Raw genomic sequence first — 15,201 nt, forward strand, 5'->3', positions numbered from 1 at the left:
CAACCATTTGAGTAACAAGATTAAGATGGCGGGTGAGAAAATAGCGCTGGCATTATCAGGCTGCTTGCAGTCCCTCCAGCTGCTTGCCTCTCTTATTCCACAACAGTGGGGATAAGAGGATAACGCGCTGGCCCTGTCTGCCCGTCCCAGCACACGCCACACACACACACACACACACACACACACACACACACACACACACACACACACACACACACACAGCACATCGGCCCTGCCTGCTGTCTGTAGTCCTTCGAGTGGGTTGGAGTCAGAGGGTGAACGTGTGTCTCTGTTTGTAGAGGGGTGAGCTGGGGGTCCTTTCCACACACCTGCACAAGGCAAACGGTGAGATCGGCAGCATATTCCCAACTAAATAAAATGTGACTCAACCTTAGCGCAGCGAGGAATACAAGGACACGCAGGAGTTTGGGATCAGAACCTGTGAAAAGAAGTCAGCTCGGACTCATTTAGAAACTCAACCAGTTACAGGATAGTGTTGCACGGCTGTGTGAATATTTCAAGTTTGGATTGGAGTGGAGTCTTAACTCTCTTATTATTTTATAACATAACACTCTGACCCATTTTACACAGTGACTATGACTAAAAGTTAATTTTGTGTGATATCAAGCTAGTGTTTGCTTATGAATTGGATATATTTTCACATCTTTATTGTCTGAATAAAAAAATAAAAAAGATTAACCTTTAAGTAACATGGTTGTCCTCAAAAGTGCTATACCTGCTTCTGGTGGAGACTTCTTTGCTTTAAAAATATATATATATATATTATGAAAGAAAATCCATAGTGTGATCAAGGCTCAGGAAACCTTGCAGGTGTTTCGTTAGTTAATTAGACAATTCAAGTTTTTTTGTTTAATACCCTATACTTTTTTTTTTTATTCTATATTCTAATATTTAGATATATATTTTTTTCTTTTCTGTAAGCATAATCAAAATCAGATATCAATCAAGGTATAAAATATTTAGTTTTTTGATAATGAATCCAGATGAAATGACATTTTTGTTTTTTTAATTGCATTACAGAAAATAAAGAACTTCATCACAATATTCTAATTTTCTGAGACAGTCCTGTATATATTATGAAAGAAAATCCAGTGTGAGTTCCACTTCCCGTTCTGATACACTTTTTTCTTGTGTTCTGGTCCAGCAACTGGAAGTAAGTATAGTTGAAGAAAGCTAATCTGTAGTGAAAATGAGTAGCAGCTGCTAATTTGGCTTTATGTGTGTGTGTGTGTGTGTGTATGTGTGTGTGAGTGTGTGTGTTGGTAGTGTATGTTTCAGTGTGATATCATCATGTGGTGTGTGTTTGTGTGTGTGTGTGTGTGTGTGTGTGTGTGTGTGTGTGTGTGTGTGTGTGTGTGTGTGTGTGTGTGTGTGTGTGTGTGTGTGTGTGTGTGTGTGTGTGTGTGTGTGTGTGTGTGTGTGTAATGGTCAGTCAGGCACATACAAGTACACACAGAAAGCCACACAGGGGTTGTTCAGAGTGTTCATCAGAAGATAAGCAGAGGAGACTTAATCACCTTCAGATGTGAGGGGGGCACTTCAACTTGTCCTCATATCCACACGCAGCACCTGACCCCACTGTGTGTGTGTATGTGGGCACGTGTGACTGTGTGTGTGTGTGTGTGTGTGTGTGTGTTCTGTTTGCGTCCGGCAGATGGAAGTGTGCATTTCACATGCGAGCCTAATGCTCTGACATTAACTTTGCATGCCGAAGAAAAGAAAGAAGCACCGGCATAATTTCATTGTGCTTTTATTTGTGTTTTTAGTCTGAATTTCACTGATCACATCCTGTTGTTCAGCAACTCTCATCAATAAAACTGATCTGAGTGGAAATCTTTCCAAGCGGTTGAAGTGCTGAACCACCAGAAGTATTCAATGTCTGTATTCTGTGGCCTTGAGGCCAAATTAATTCCCTCCTCAGCTTTTTTTTTCTTTTCTTCTTCTCCTTTCGGAGTCAGTTTTTATTTTTATTTTTATTTAGTGTCCTTTTACTGAAACATCTTATTGGGTTCCCACTTCACCTGAGGCCCAAACCACCGACTATAAGAAATGCTGTCTGAAGCCATTCCTCTTAAACTGAATCTGCTTTCCAGGTGTTTAAACATTTTAAAAAGTTGAGGGAGATTTTCTCTTTATATATTTCTCCCTTCGTCTGAAATATTTGTAAAGCACCTGTTTATGCATTTGTTTTAATCAGGAAGGTAAACTAAACTGAATATTTTAACTTCCCCTTAATTAATCAGGGTTATTTTTATAATAAAAATATATAAATCGGCAACAAAATACATTCATATAATACTTTCACTGGCAATTTCTTTCCAGTACAGCACATGTGACGGTATTGTACTGCACACACAGGTTACTAAAACACTGGTTTGGGGGCGGGGAAAGACGGTGGCTTTGGTTAATTACTGAATGCGTAATTGAATCTCATTGTTTTTCAAATCATGGTGGATTAAAAAAATTATGTTAACCAAAACCACAATCTTTAATCTAAACTGAATGCTTTCATTGGCCTAAACACAACCAACATGTTACTTGTTTATTTTCCATGAGTGGATATTGCAGAGAAAACAATTGACATTATTGGTATATATGTTTTTAAAAGTATATTATCAGTACATGTTTTTAAAAACAAACTGATTTTTCAGTTTATTAACAATGAACAGTGTCCTTCTTATGTTCAGAAAAATGTAACCTGTCTTTGCTCATTTAAATGAGTTATGCATTCACATCTTCACTTTTTAAAGAACAGGGGTTTGCACAAATCGGTGACCAACAATACAAAATGTTATTGTCCAGAATACCCCGATCAGAAAGGCAGACTGGTACGCGTTTGATATGGACTTGATCGTGGTCGCGTAATATGACAGCAGATACCCCCGACCCGCTCACTGCAGGATGGAGTCAATTGTGACTCATCACAATCTTTCCCTGCCCCTAAACCCGTCTTTAAGTAGACCGGGTGGGGCTGAGGCGTTTTGACCTCAGCCTGCCTTAAACCCGTCTGCAACCTGTAAACGTGTGCTCACTCTAAGTGTGGTTTGAAAGGGTCCAGAGTCCCTTAGAAATAAAATGTGTGAGCAGTTGTGATGTTAAAATCTGACGGAGGGCTAATAGTCAAGAGAGAGAAGGAGTGGAGTGAGATGTTTCTCTGCTGAGGCTCGAGCCACTTTAACAGGGACTTTAATGGCCAGTCGGTACAATTGTCCCACAGTGAAGGTGAGCGTGTGTGCACCAATTTAGCCCACTCCTTGCTGCCCTGTTCTTCTGTAGCTGTGCATGTAATGGAGTTAACAGCTGGACTCCACTTCTTTAAACACTGCCTACTTGTGTGCTTTCTGTCACTTCTCTTTGTCGCTGTGCCTCTCTCTCCTTCGCTCTCTGCCTCTCCGTCTTCCTCACTGTGCCGAATTAAAGCCGCTTGTTTTAGCTTCGGTGTGTCTCAAAAAGCGCCCCGAAGCATCAAACCATAGGCTAATACCGTAGACTGTACACGATACGGACGCAGCCCTCGTGCCGTCACCCATAGGAGGCTGAACAACGGTTGTGAAGCTCAAAGTGGGCTCCGGCTGCGAAGCAATGTATAGGAAGCAAATGAGAGGGGTCATGTGGCAATTAACCACCATGAATAATTACATTTGAGCAAAGAATGAGGACTAAGGATTCCCGGTTGTTCCCCGTTTCCAAGAAATATAGTGTGGACTTGGAATCCATCCTTTAATTTACACCTAACATCTCGTGTCTTTCTATTCGTTTGCTAGCTTCTTACCTTTAAGTGAACATCCCAGACCTGAGCATCATACTGCTGGTGTCGAGAGACACAGAGTCCGGCCTGCTGGGCCAGTTGGCAGAACAGTCTCAGAGTTTCCCCTCGCAGTGGAGCGAACACCAACGCCATGCCCTGGACAGACGATGAGAGGACGGTGAGTGTACTTTTGGAGCTGGATGGTGAACATTGTGGCGGAGAGTACTTCACAACTCATTTCTCATAACATTTGATGTTTAGCTTTACAAACACACACAGTAAGTTGCCTGCATGTCTCTCTTTCCTTTGATTTTTAGGTAATTATTAGATGTTAAACCAAAAGAAAACAAGAAATGTGACTTGTATTCTCATGCGAAGTGTACAAGTGTGTGTGTGTGTGTCTGTGTGTGCGTGAGAGAGACAGAGGGATGGTTTGTATGTGCACATTCATCACAGACGTCCCGCAAATATTAAGAGGATTACCAACAGGTTCAAAGTTTCTTTGAAATTCTCCAGCTTACAGTTGCATTTCATGTTATTATTGTTTTAAATTAATGGACCAAAGAGGCATGGTCATGCAAACACACACATACAGGATCATGTTCGACGGATGATTTTTCATCTGTATATCCAGTTGCATCCCCCCCCCCCCCTCTCCCTCTGTCTAAACACATAGCAGAAGCAAACAACTCCTCCCAGCGCTTATCAGCTGATTAAAGGGATCCAGCCCACCGGATGGACCACCTTTGTCAGAAACAGCAAATTAGTGCCATTAGATAGGAGAATTAATTGCTTTGTTAATTGCTTAATCAGCTTAGCAAATTATTTAATATTTGGCAAAGCTGGTTGTGGTAGCGACCGTCTGATGGTCGACACTCAAGTCATATTAGCCCCTGAATTAAATAAAATATACACTTTTATTAATCCCCAAGGGGAAATTAGTTCTCTGCATTTAACCCATCCTTAGTTATTAAGGAGCAGTGAGCTGCGGTGAAGCGCCCGGGAAGCAACTGGGGGTTCAGTGCCTTGCTCAAGGACACTTCGACTTGCAGCTAATGGGGAGAGCGGGGATCGAACCCACGACCTTGCGGTTGAAGGACGGCCCTCTTACCCCACTGAGCTAAAGCCGCCCCCAAAAAAATATCTCCACTGGCTTAAAGAGAGAGAGACATGAAGAGAGACTTAACACACAGATGTACAACAATGGCCAGATGTCATGCGTGTCGTTCGACAGCAGCAGCTTCTGCATTCAACGGCAACCGAGACGCATCTTCACGTTGCAGGTTGTACTGCAGATGTCACAGTGGGGAATGTCAGCTGGGGAAACGCGCGTCACGGCTGGCGACAACCCCAACATAATATTAATCACATAATCCTGTTGTCTTTCCTGCTACCTCTGTCGCTTGTGAAATAATGTTATTAAATAAAATGGATTTTTTTTCTCGATTACCAATTGTGCGATCGAACCAAGTGGAATGTTTCAGCTTGAGTATGTGCACAGCTTGTATCGTCTGTCGCTTAGTTTTCTGTCTTATGAAAACAGTTCAGGCTCTGTTTTCTGGTCTCATTGTTTATAATTTGGTTGAACTGACTCCCAAAATAAATAAAAAAAGACTAATAGAAGCAATGTCTAAATTCTAAATGTATCTAACATTTCTCTCAGCCTTATTTCGCAGCTCTCCTTATTCCCACCATTTCCATTCCTCTCCCTCCTCCTCTCCTCCCTTGCCGTGTCCTCTCCTCCTCCTCCTCCTCTTTCTTCTTCCTCCTATCTCCTTCCCTCCAGTCCCATTTTCACCTCTTTTTCATAAACAGATATTCTGGCCTGTGTACTTAAAAACGCACCCCCTCCTCCCTCAGATGAATGGAAACCTCAACCCGATCTCTTCCAGCCGTTTGCTTTCTTTCCCCCATGTGCTTTGGCTGTCACAGCGTGGGGTCTTATCGTGAGGCCAAAAGGGAGAAGTTGCCTCAGATTTATGATTAAGGGAAGGCAGGCGAGAGAGAGACGGAGATCAGAGCGGTGCATTCAAGTTGCTCATAATAAGCATTAAAGCATTACATGATATTAATCCTGTCAGACTATTAATGTGTTTAGGGTTATGATCGAGAAGAGTGGGGTGGTGATTCAGAGGAAAGGGATAAGCATATATATATATATATATAGAGAGAGAGAGAGAGAGATAGATATAGATATATACACATATATATATTTTGATTTTTTAAATTTCCCCACTCTGGGACGAATAAAGGTATATCATATCATATATACATATATATACACACACATATATATATATATATATGTGTATCATCACAGACTGAGGCAAACACACATACACACAAACATATACACACACACGCATACAGACACACACACACACTTACGTTGGGTCGCAGTAATCTCCTTATAGCATCAACCAGGCTGGCTCTGTACTGGTCGACAAACAAACTGGGAGGAAGAGGGAGAGACGGGTTAGAATGGATTTTTAGAATAGCAGCTCCAGATAAAGCAGCAGGCTATTTATTTTTCTTTTGTTCACAAATAAATCCGCCAACAGGAAGAAGGGGAAACACAATTTGCATGAGTAAGATGCTATTCCTTTTTGTTTACGTTTGCGTCTCCATGTGTATTGGCCTCAGTCTGCGTTCGAGGCATTGAGAGGAATGCAGAGCATCATCAAATCCAGCGGGCGCAGATACCATCGCCTCCAGTAAACACACACATGTTTTCAAAGTAGAGCAAAAGCACCTTGGATTTGTGGAATTAATACCTGCAGTGTGCACTCTGAAGTTTATAGTATGATATACGAGTAGAAAAACAAAAAACAAAGGTAAAATAAATCAGAAATGAAGAAGTAATTAACTGGCTCCATTGTACACTAAACACAAGTGTACTGTAACATGCATGTGTCTATGGGAGAGACTGTGTGCATGTGAATTAGAAAAGTTGTGCTTGCATGTGTATTTTGACAATATGTGCAACTTAAACTAAAATAATTAGCACCACCAAAGATTAATTTGAGCACTTTTTCAGTGGACAAGGAGAAATGAGAGTTAAATACTGACAAAAAAAAGTTGTAAGGTCACGTGTGCATTGGGGAGGTCATGACAATCAGCTCCTTGTAGCATGTTCAAGGTCCGGTATAAATAAGGTAATCATAATAAACTCACTAAAGTGTGAAAACAAGCTGATTTTTTACATCTTGGTGAGTTTTAGATGGGATGCAAATAAACACACACACACACAAACACACACACTCCAATCATTCTAAACAAAGTAACACCTGTCTCTATTTCCACAAAGACAAATTCCAATCCATTATGCAAGTAAGTAGAGCGCTGTGTGTTGGTGTCGACCTATTATCACAGATGAGAGTGGAGTAATTTGACTAAAATGGAACAATATGGTGCAGATTTGACATAATCCCTCACATCCGTCCAACTGGCCAGCGGAGTGACAATCTGGACGTAACTTTCCTCTGACCTGCCCTCACACACACAATCCTCTGATCCCAGAGAGGAATGAGAGGTGCACGTCATAGAACCTCCTCTCTGCATCGCCGCCTACAGCGACACAAAAGACAGGACTTAACCAACACAAGCTCTCACCGAAACCAGGATGTGAGTACGTCCGTGTGGAGTTTGTTTTTCTTCTGAGGTGAGACAGAGGTGCAAAGTTTATTTGACTTGAAGGGTGAGAGGTTTGTGTTTGGTTTATTTTGCCACCGATATGAGTTCACGGGAAAAGTGAGTGGTGAAAGAAAAATAGGAAGTGAGCTAAGTTGGGTGGAGGCAACAGCTGAAACACACACACACACACACACACTGAGGGCAGGGTAAGGACATCATGTCATTAAGAGGGCAAAAAAAGTGCCACAATCATTGCTGATGAAAAGTTTAAAGTTCTAATGACACTACAACATCATTTGTGGCATGAAAAATCAAGCCACAAATGTTACATGAAGTAATTCTACCAACAAATAACCTTTAAGTCATGTACTTCCAGTCATTCAGAAAGAAAATCCAACACCTAAGATTACAATTACAGGGGCAATAATTCATTAGAAAAAACTGGGCAAATAAATGTTTTACAAAACATGGTACGAATACGCCTAAAACTGTGTAAAGGTCATCCATCAAGAGGGCAAGACAATATAGAGTGGAATCAGAAAAAATATTTCAGAAATATATAAATATATATATAAAGGGAAAGAAAATCACCACGGAAGGGCAACACAGCAGAGTGATGCCCCCAGACTGTCAGAGACCTATTGTCCCACACTGACCCCCCCCCCCCCCCCCCCACCAGAACCGTCCCGCAAACTGAGGTCAAAGGTAACAAAACGGCATTGTGTGTGTGTGTGTGTGTGTGTGTGTGTATGTGTGTGTAACGGCGTTGCTGCTATATTTGTCTGCTTCCACACATATTTGAACATACAGGATGTCGTCAAGGTTGCAAGGGTGGAAACACATGACATCATCTATGAGGCATTCTTTTTTCCAAGTGGAAATGTAATGGTTAATATGCACATATTTTAAATTAGTATTATAAGATATTACGAGGTTTTTCAAATGTATTACCTGTAACAATTTATTGTAGGTTTTGCGACACTTGCATACAAATAATATATATTAGTTAATGGGTGGCTGTCTTATATCCACAATGATGCAAACTGAAACATGTGAGGCGGTGCCGCCCTTGCTTTTGTCAAAATCAGATCAGAATTTTTACCCCAAACTTCCTCCTAAGTGTCAACATTTAAAATGACAACATTGCCAATGACAATAGCATCCGCTATTATTCAGTAGCCCTTTCAGTATATTTACAGTTTTTTGTGTATTTTTTTGTGTGTATTTTTTTCCTTCCGATTATTTAATCCCAGTCCATCCAGGAAACTCGTAATACTTGTAATGTGTTGTGGGAAAACAAGAATAAACCACTTAAGATTAGCAACCTTACGACCGTGTAAACAAAAATAAATGGAACACACACACAAACAATGCAGTGTTAAGTTGTTTCCTCTTAAAAACTCAGTTAATACCAAAACTATCATGCAGCTCAACGCTGGTTTCACTCTTTCGTCCCATCGAGCAGCGCAAGGACGTTTGAGTGTAGTTGAAGGTCTTTCTTAGAAAGAGACTTTGACTTTTCTGGCAAAGACATTAAGTGTGCCTGTAAGAACAACTTTGCTGAAGCGGTAAAAAGGCTGGACACCTCTTTTTTTGCTTATATTTACTGAAACTGATGATTAAAATCGATTAACATACCATTGAGATAAACCTATTAAAATCAATTAACATACTCTTCAGATATACCTTTTAAACCGTCTGTTTCAATTATTTAAATCATATTAACTGTAATATATATTCTTATTTTTACAATTCTGAGGAAGATTCTATCATGAAAACAGATAAAAGACATACACAATTATGGTTCTTAGAGGGAGACAGAAGTCTTCTGTGCATAACATAAAAATGCAATAAATCATGCCATAGCCAAAATTATAATAATTTGAATTACTTGATGCAATAATTCATTTGACAGTACAATATTGACTTAATTTGTATCAGAAATGTGATATTGACTTCCATAATCTAACGACGCATTGGCCTTGATTTAAGATCTTCCAGAATAGACATATTCTGATCAATAATGCAGATAAAAGCAAAAAAAGCCCAAAAGAGGGCGAGGATGTTTTCGTATGATGAATGAACATGAAAAAAAACAATGTTTCTTGATCATGACCTGCGGGCAGCACGCACTTTATGGATTGTCTCATTGTCACCACAGACTGCCATTACATATTTCTGACCAGCTATTGTGCGATGTCATCACATGATGTGTGTGTGTTGGGTCTGAGGAGTTCTGTTCCATCCGACTGACAGGCAGCTCTTAAATGAAGCACAAAAAGGTGTCCATCAAAAGTGCACGTGTGGATTTATGCAAATGACACAGATACAGTGCAAAAATAGATCAAATGCACACACACACGCACAAACTAACACACACATGAACAGGGCTTTATCTCAGAGCCCACACATGGACAGCTTTTGGAGGAAGCAGACATGCCAACATCCCAGCCAAGGATCCTCTGCCTAAGTCTCACACACACACACACACACACACACACACACACACACACACACACACACACACACACACACACACACACACACACACACACACACACACACACACACACACACACACACACACACACACACACACACACACACACACACACACACACACACACGGCATGAAAACGGGTCAGGGGTGGACAAAGGTGAGGAGGATAGGCGCGCGCGGGGGGGGGGGTGACGACTTCCACAAACATCGATGTTGGCCGTTGTATGATAATCTATAGGTCCTCCATTCCGACACCAAGTCAGTGATCGGGCCCTATAATACTATAATAATAGTAATATTGTGTATAATATGGTCATTCATGAACCAACTTCCTTTTTTGTTGTTGGCGTGAACAAGTCTTCAAGTCTTGTGCTCTGCTGAGCCTTGAGTCACGATCTTCTATACCATACCTGCCATAAATATCATGATACAATACCATAAAAACAGTATACCATAAATACGATACTGGTATATTTATCTATAATAGTAATAAATAAAATATCTGTATGGTTCACTTTTTACCAACTTTTTCAACACTTAACAAATGTCAGAAATATTAGTATTAATACAGCCAGATATGAATGAAACGACATGGAGCCATCATAGCATTGATTCTACACTATGAGGCCGTTCTGTATCTGGCAAGATACAGAGTTCATCAGGATGAGCAGCTGTAGAGTTACAGAACTTTACAGACTGAACTTAAACATTTCACTTCTGGCATCTTTTTTTATTTTTATTTTTAAAGCCGAAAATTCCGCCACTTAAGGCCCCTCGCTGTGAGCGCTGCGCGTGCAAACAGCTTGACACGGAGCAGCGCGTGCGCTCTGATCCCGCGCTCTTTTAATGAAGTATCGATACAAAAAATATGCTAAATCACATCGCTCTTAACGTACGGGTACTTTGTTAGTATCTCTACACCGTGCAGCGTGACAGCAGCAGATGTAGCGGGCTAACATTCAAGCTAACCTAAACCACCAAACGCTGAAGACATCTTGACGCTGATTGGCCGAGACGCGACACGTCCCAGCAAAGATGTTTTATTGCGAAGAGCAACACTTCACAGTTTCTCCGTGTCCCACTCCAATCTCATAAATGCCGGCCGGCCAATTGACCCCCCCCCCCCCCCTACCCCAAAACAAAAACTCTTCGGATCTACACGATTCACGTAAGTCACCTATTTTGGTTTCAAAACGGCGAATTTCGCCGAAAGGTGAGGGATTCTCATGCCTGACACACACACACACACACACACACACACACACACACACACACACACACACACACACACACACACACACACACACACACACACACACACACACACACACACACACACACACACACACACACTGAATCGCTTAGATTTCAACTGTCGTGACTCCTCAATTTAGTCACCGAAAATTCATAACGTTCTACCCTCATTTAATATTCTAGAGTCCAGGAATATGCTCATATAGTTGCTTCAGAGGTTTGACCGCTGGACACACATATTCCCCTTAATGTCCATTCTCAGGGTGTGTGTGTACTGGGGGCTTCAAGTTTCCACAACACAAATTAAAGTTGAAGACTGGATCATGCAACTCAGATTGAAACTTTTCTCGTTCAGCAGATGAATGTGCAGACTGTGAAGGTCAAACTTCCAAGTGAAATAAAAACAAGCTTCACTGACTTTGCGTTTCTTTGATTTCTCTTTCAGCCGCATTCTCTTGATCGTCGACTTGTTTCTTTTCCCAATCTTCTTTCTAGCATCCTTCACAGCTCTACTGTGCATTCCACGACTCCTTTTCATGGGTTAATGTGTCTTAATCTCCTTTTGCAAAGGTAAAGGAAGAGAGCAGGAAGAACCAGAAGTGTATTTCAAGAGTACAATTATATATTTACAGAAGGTGGGTGACTTTCTGCACCACTCAAGACTCAACAGTTCTTCTTTTGCATCATGCCCTTCAAGGATAAGCAGGATGTTTCAATAGCAATAGTGTTCAAAAGAAGTGAGCCCGTAATGGACTGCTGACACACAATGTTCCACCGAACTCTTCTTCTTTCCTTGCCCCCTTCTTCTCTTCTGCTCCTCTCGCTTCTCAGCGGTGGCTCAGCTGCTGCCGGTGGGAGCTATAATTAATCAGAGTGGAAGCCGCGTTGTTGACCTTTTCGCAGGTGATCATCGCCACGATGCGTCCGGTAATCGGTCAGCCATCATTCTTCAACCATCACCACAGCAATTATCACACTGTCAGTCACTCAGATACACGCGCAGAGAAGAGGGCACCGTGGAGGAAAAGCACCTCGCAGCACACCCACCGCACAGACCCGCGACTAAAGCATGCATCTGATGAGAAGAAGAGCAATATCAAAAAAATGTGCATGCAATTTGCTCTGTTCTCCTTCTGTCCATCGCACACACACGTGCATACACACTAGTTCGCTGTAAAATATCCTCTATTAGCTGCCGGCTCTCTTTCTCTCTCTGGGTGCTGTACCTGACTATTACCTGTAATGACCGTGACATTACAATAATGATAACGGTGTTTGTTAATGCTGCACTTAGCACACATGCACACACTTGTGCAGATAGACACACACACACACACACACTATACACAAGCTAAATGTGTTCAGTATTTGTGAAGCTGGAAAATAGTCAAGTACTTTCACTTCAACCAACAGCATGTCCATCTTTTCATTGTGCGAGTGTGTGTGTATGTGTGTATGTATGTGTGTGTGTGTGTGTGTGTGTGTGTGTAGGCATGGTGATAAACGGATGTAAATGCTATAAGCATCTCAGGGTGGATCTATCCCTGGTACTTCACCACTGCAGATCTTTTTTCACTGACTCAGTGAGCTCCACCAGGAAGTTGAGTAAGGTTCCTCAAAGGATTGCTTTCATTGTCCGACAATATCAGGAAATCAGCAGTTCTCCTCTCCCCCTAAAACACTCACATAGTCCCTCTTTATGATCTGCGTTCCTCCTCCCACGCCTGCACCACCACACTCTGGCCTACCTGTCTGTCAGCTGATTTTAAGGTCTGCTGCATGTGTCACCTTCTAAAAGTTTCTACATCACTGCCCATGTGAGCATTGGAGTACCCTCAGCAGGACCCCAACATGCATTGACTCTCACTTGTTGGTTTAAGTCTTTCTTTCAATGCTAATCATTTAATCATTTAAACCTAACCTCCTGCACGCCTGTTTATATATTTTTTCCAAATAATGATATGCTTATTTCAGCATGATTAAGAGTAAATTTGATTTGTATTGTTGCTCTCTCTATTAGATACTGCATGTGTGTACCGGGATACCAGGATGCAGTAAATGCAATGAGCATGGTGTAGTTACCCTTTTATTTACCATTACAGACCTGTGTGTGAGTGTGCGTGTGTGTGTGTGTGTAAGCAAGTGACGGTATCGCAATCCATCCGCTCCGATTGATTTGCTACAAAGAAAAGTAAGGGATCACAGAGCAATGCAAAACTCTTAATTGCTTTCACATCATCATTCTTTCCATTCTTCATATATTTCTCCAAGGATGTCAGTGTGTAGTGTCCACTGCAAATCATGATGCAGTTTACCTCACACGGGACAATTGAGCGATAAAAAGATGTTATTCTCAATTGGCCACAAGATCTACATTTCAATGAACGATAGGCTAATTGTTATGTTTATGTTGCCTTATCTCTCCATTTCCATCTCCATTTCTACTCCTCCCTCCATCCACCCTCAACTCTTTCTTTATCTTATTGTGTCTCCTTCCTTGTCAAGGCGCAATTATTTGCAATTTGCCTAAGACATCCATTTGCTGGGACACCAAGCATGAAAACGAGGCAATTTGGTGTAAAATGGAGGCAGACGGGCATCTGAGCATGTATGTATGCATATGTGTGTGTGTGTGTGTGTGTGTGTGTGTGTGTGTGTGTGTGTGTGTGTGTGTGTGTGTGTGTGTGTGTGTGTGTGTGTGTGTGTGTGTGTGTGTGTGTGTGTGAGTGAGAGAGTGGGGAGACGACAGGGGAAGGTCCATGCGCTGGTGGGGGGCCATGCAAGAACTGTCACACATCAGTGAAAATTAATGCCATGAATGCACACACCAAGATAAATGTGTGTGTGTGTGTGTGGGTTTATGCGTGAGCATTTGCATGTGAACCTACCAGTCTGCACACATGACAATGTCAAAGTGACCCTCTAGTGGCGATATGTCGGACTCAGAGTCCCACCTCACCACCCTGTAAGCACACACACGACACAGAAACCAAACGTTAGTATTGGCAGAGGGAAGCCGCCGCCGTTCATGGAACTGCTCCGCGAGCAAACAGCAGTTTGCCGCTGACCGCTTCTCTTCCCTCTCCTGACACCCACTGTTCTTCTGCTTCAGTGGAGACTTGGAGAAAGTGTCAGGGAGGGACAACATGTCATCTGTGAGGTAAAGAGAAGGAGCTTCTGACATGACACTTGACATTTATACCATGTGAACACAGTCGCACACGCACACACACACACACACACACACACAGTCACACAGTCCCACAGTTGCTATTCAACATCCACACTTTCAGCTCTCCTCCTCTCTCTAATCTCATCGACAAAGCAAATTAACAATATAAATAAAATGGTTAAGAATGCAAAAAGACCACAAATGCTTTGCACATTACTAAACAACATATATAACCCTATATACAATATTACAAAATTAAAATAATGATGTATATTGTTATATTAGATGTGATATCGAGAATTGGGAATAGTGAGAAATAATAAACAAAAGACGTAAATCTTTTCTTTTCTTATAACGGAGCTCACGCTTTATTTCCCCTCAAGCTTACATGACTTGTTCGTTCTAAGTCAGTTTTTTTGCATAATAATTATTACATTTTAGTTTGCAAGTGAGTCAAATTCTGCCACTTGTTATTTCCTGTTCAGTGCTAAACAGTTTTGAAGTTTACTTTTTGTAGTCGGTTACCAGTGGCTAAAGTGGTTTTCTTTGCATATCATTTGATTGTTCCAGAACGTGTATGGGTGGTACTGACGCTGCTAACCATCGCCAGCGTCCTCCTGCATTTTTTTTTCCACAACATTTTCCTTCAAACTGTTTGGGAGAGTGGGGGATTATTAATTAGGCATTATTAACACCCAGTAAACAAAACATTAGGCCGCGCTAGAAACACAATCTCAATTCACGGCAGGAGGTCCCTATGTGAGCGCACTCATTCGCATGCATTGTGCTTACACCCTCACGCAACATGCCCCTCCCTCTCCCTCCCCTTGTCCAATCGCATCGTGCCCTTCGCCCTCGCTCGGGGCGCGGCAA

The 15,201-nt window shown here is 41.8% G+C and overlaps 1 protein-coding gene across 1 annotated transcript in view; it reads right to left on the bottom strand.

Moving 5' to 3' along the window:
- The window catches only part of camkmt (calmodulin-lysine N-methyltransferase), a 93,911-nt gene that overhangs the window by 6,251 nt on the left and 72,459 nt on the right, over window positions 1–15,201 (bottom strand). Inside the window, exons 8-10 of the mRNA XM_056435660.1 lie at window positions 14,045–14,119; window positions 6,158–6,221; window positions 3,794–3,925 (exon numbers count right to left, since the gene is read on the bottom strand). Of these exons, the coding sequence (XP_056291635.1) occupies window positions 3,794–3,925; window positions 6,158–6,221; window positions 14,045–14,119 (271 nt within the window). The remainder of the gene's footprint in view (window positions 1–3,793; window positions 3,926–6,157; window positions 6,222–14,044; window positions 14,120–15,201) is intronic.

This window comes from Pseudoliparis swirei, chromosome 17 (assembly GCF_029220125.1).
Source record: "Pseudoliparis swirei isolate HS2019 ecotype Mariana Trench chromosome 17, NWPU_hadal_v1, whole genome shotgun sequence".
Taxonomy (NCBI): domain Eukaryota; kingdom Metazoa; phylum Chordata; class Actinopteri; order Perciformes; family Liparidae; genus Pseudoliparis; species Pseudoliparis swirei.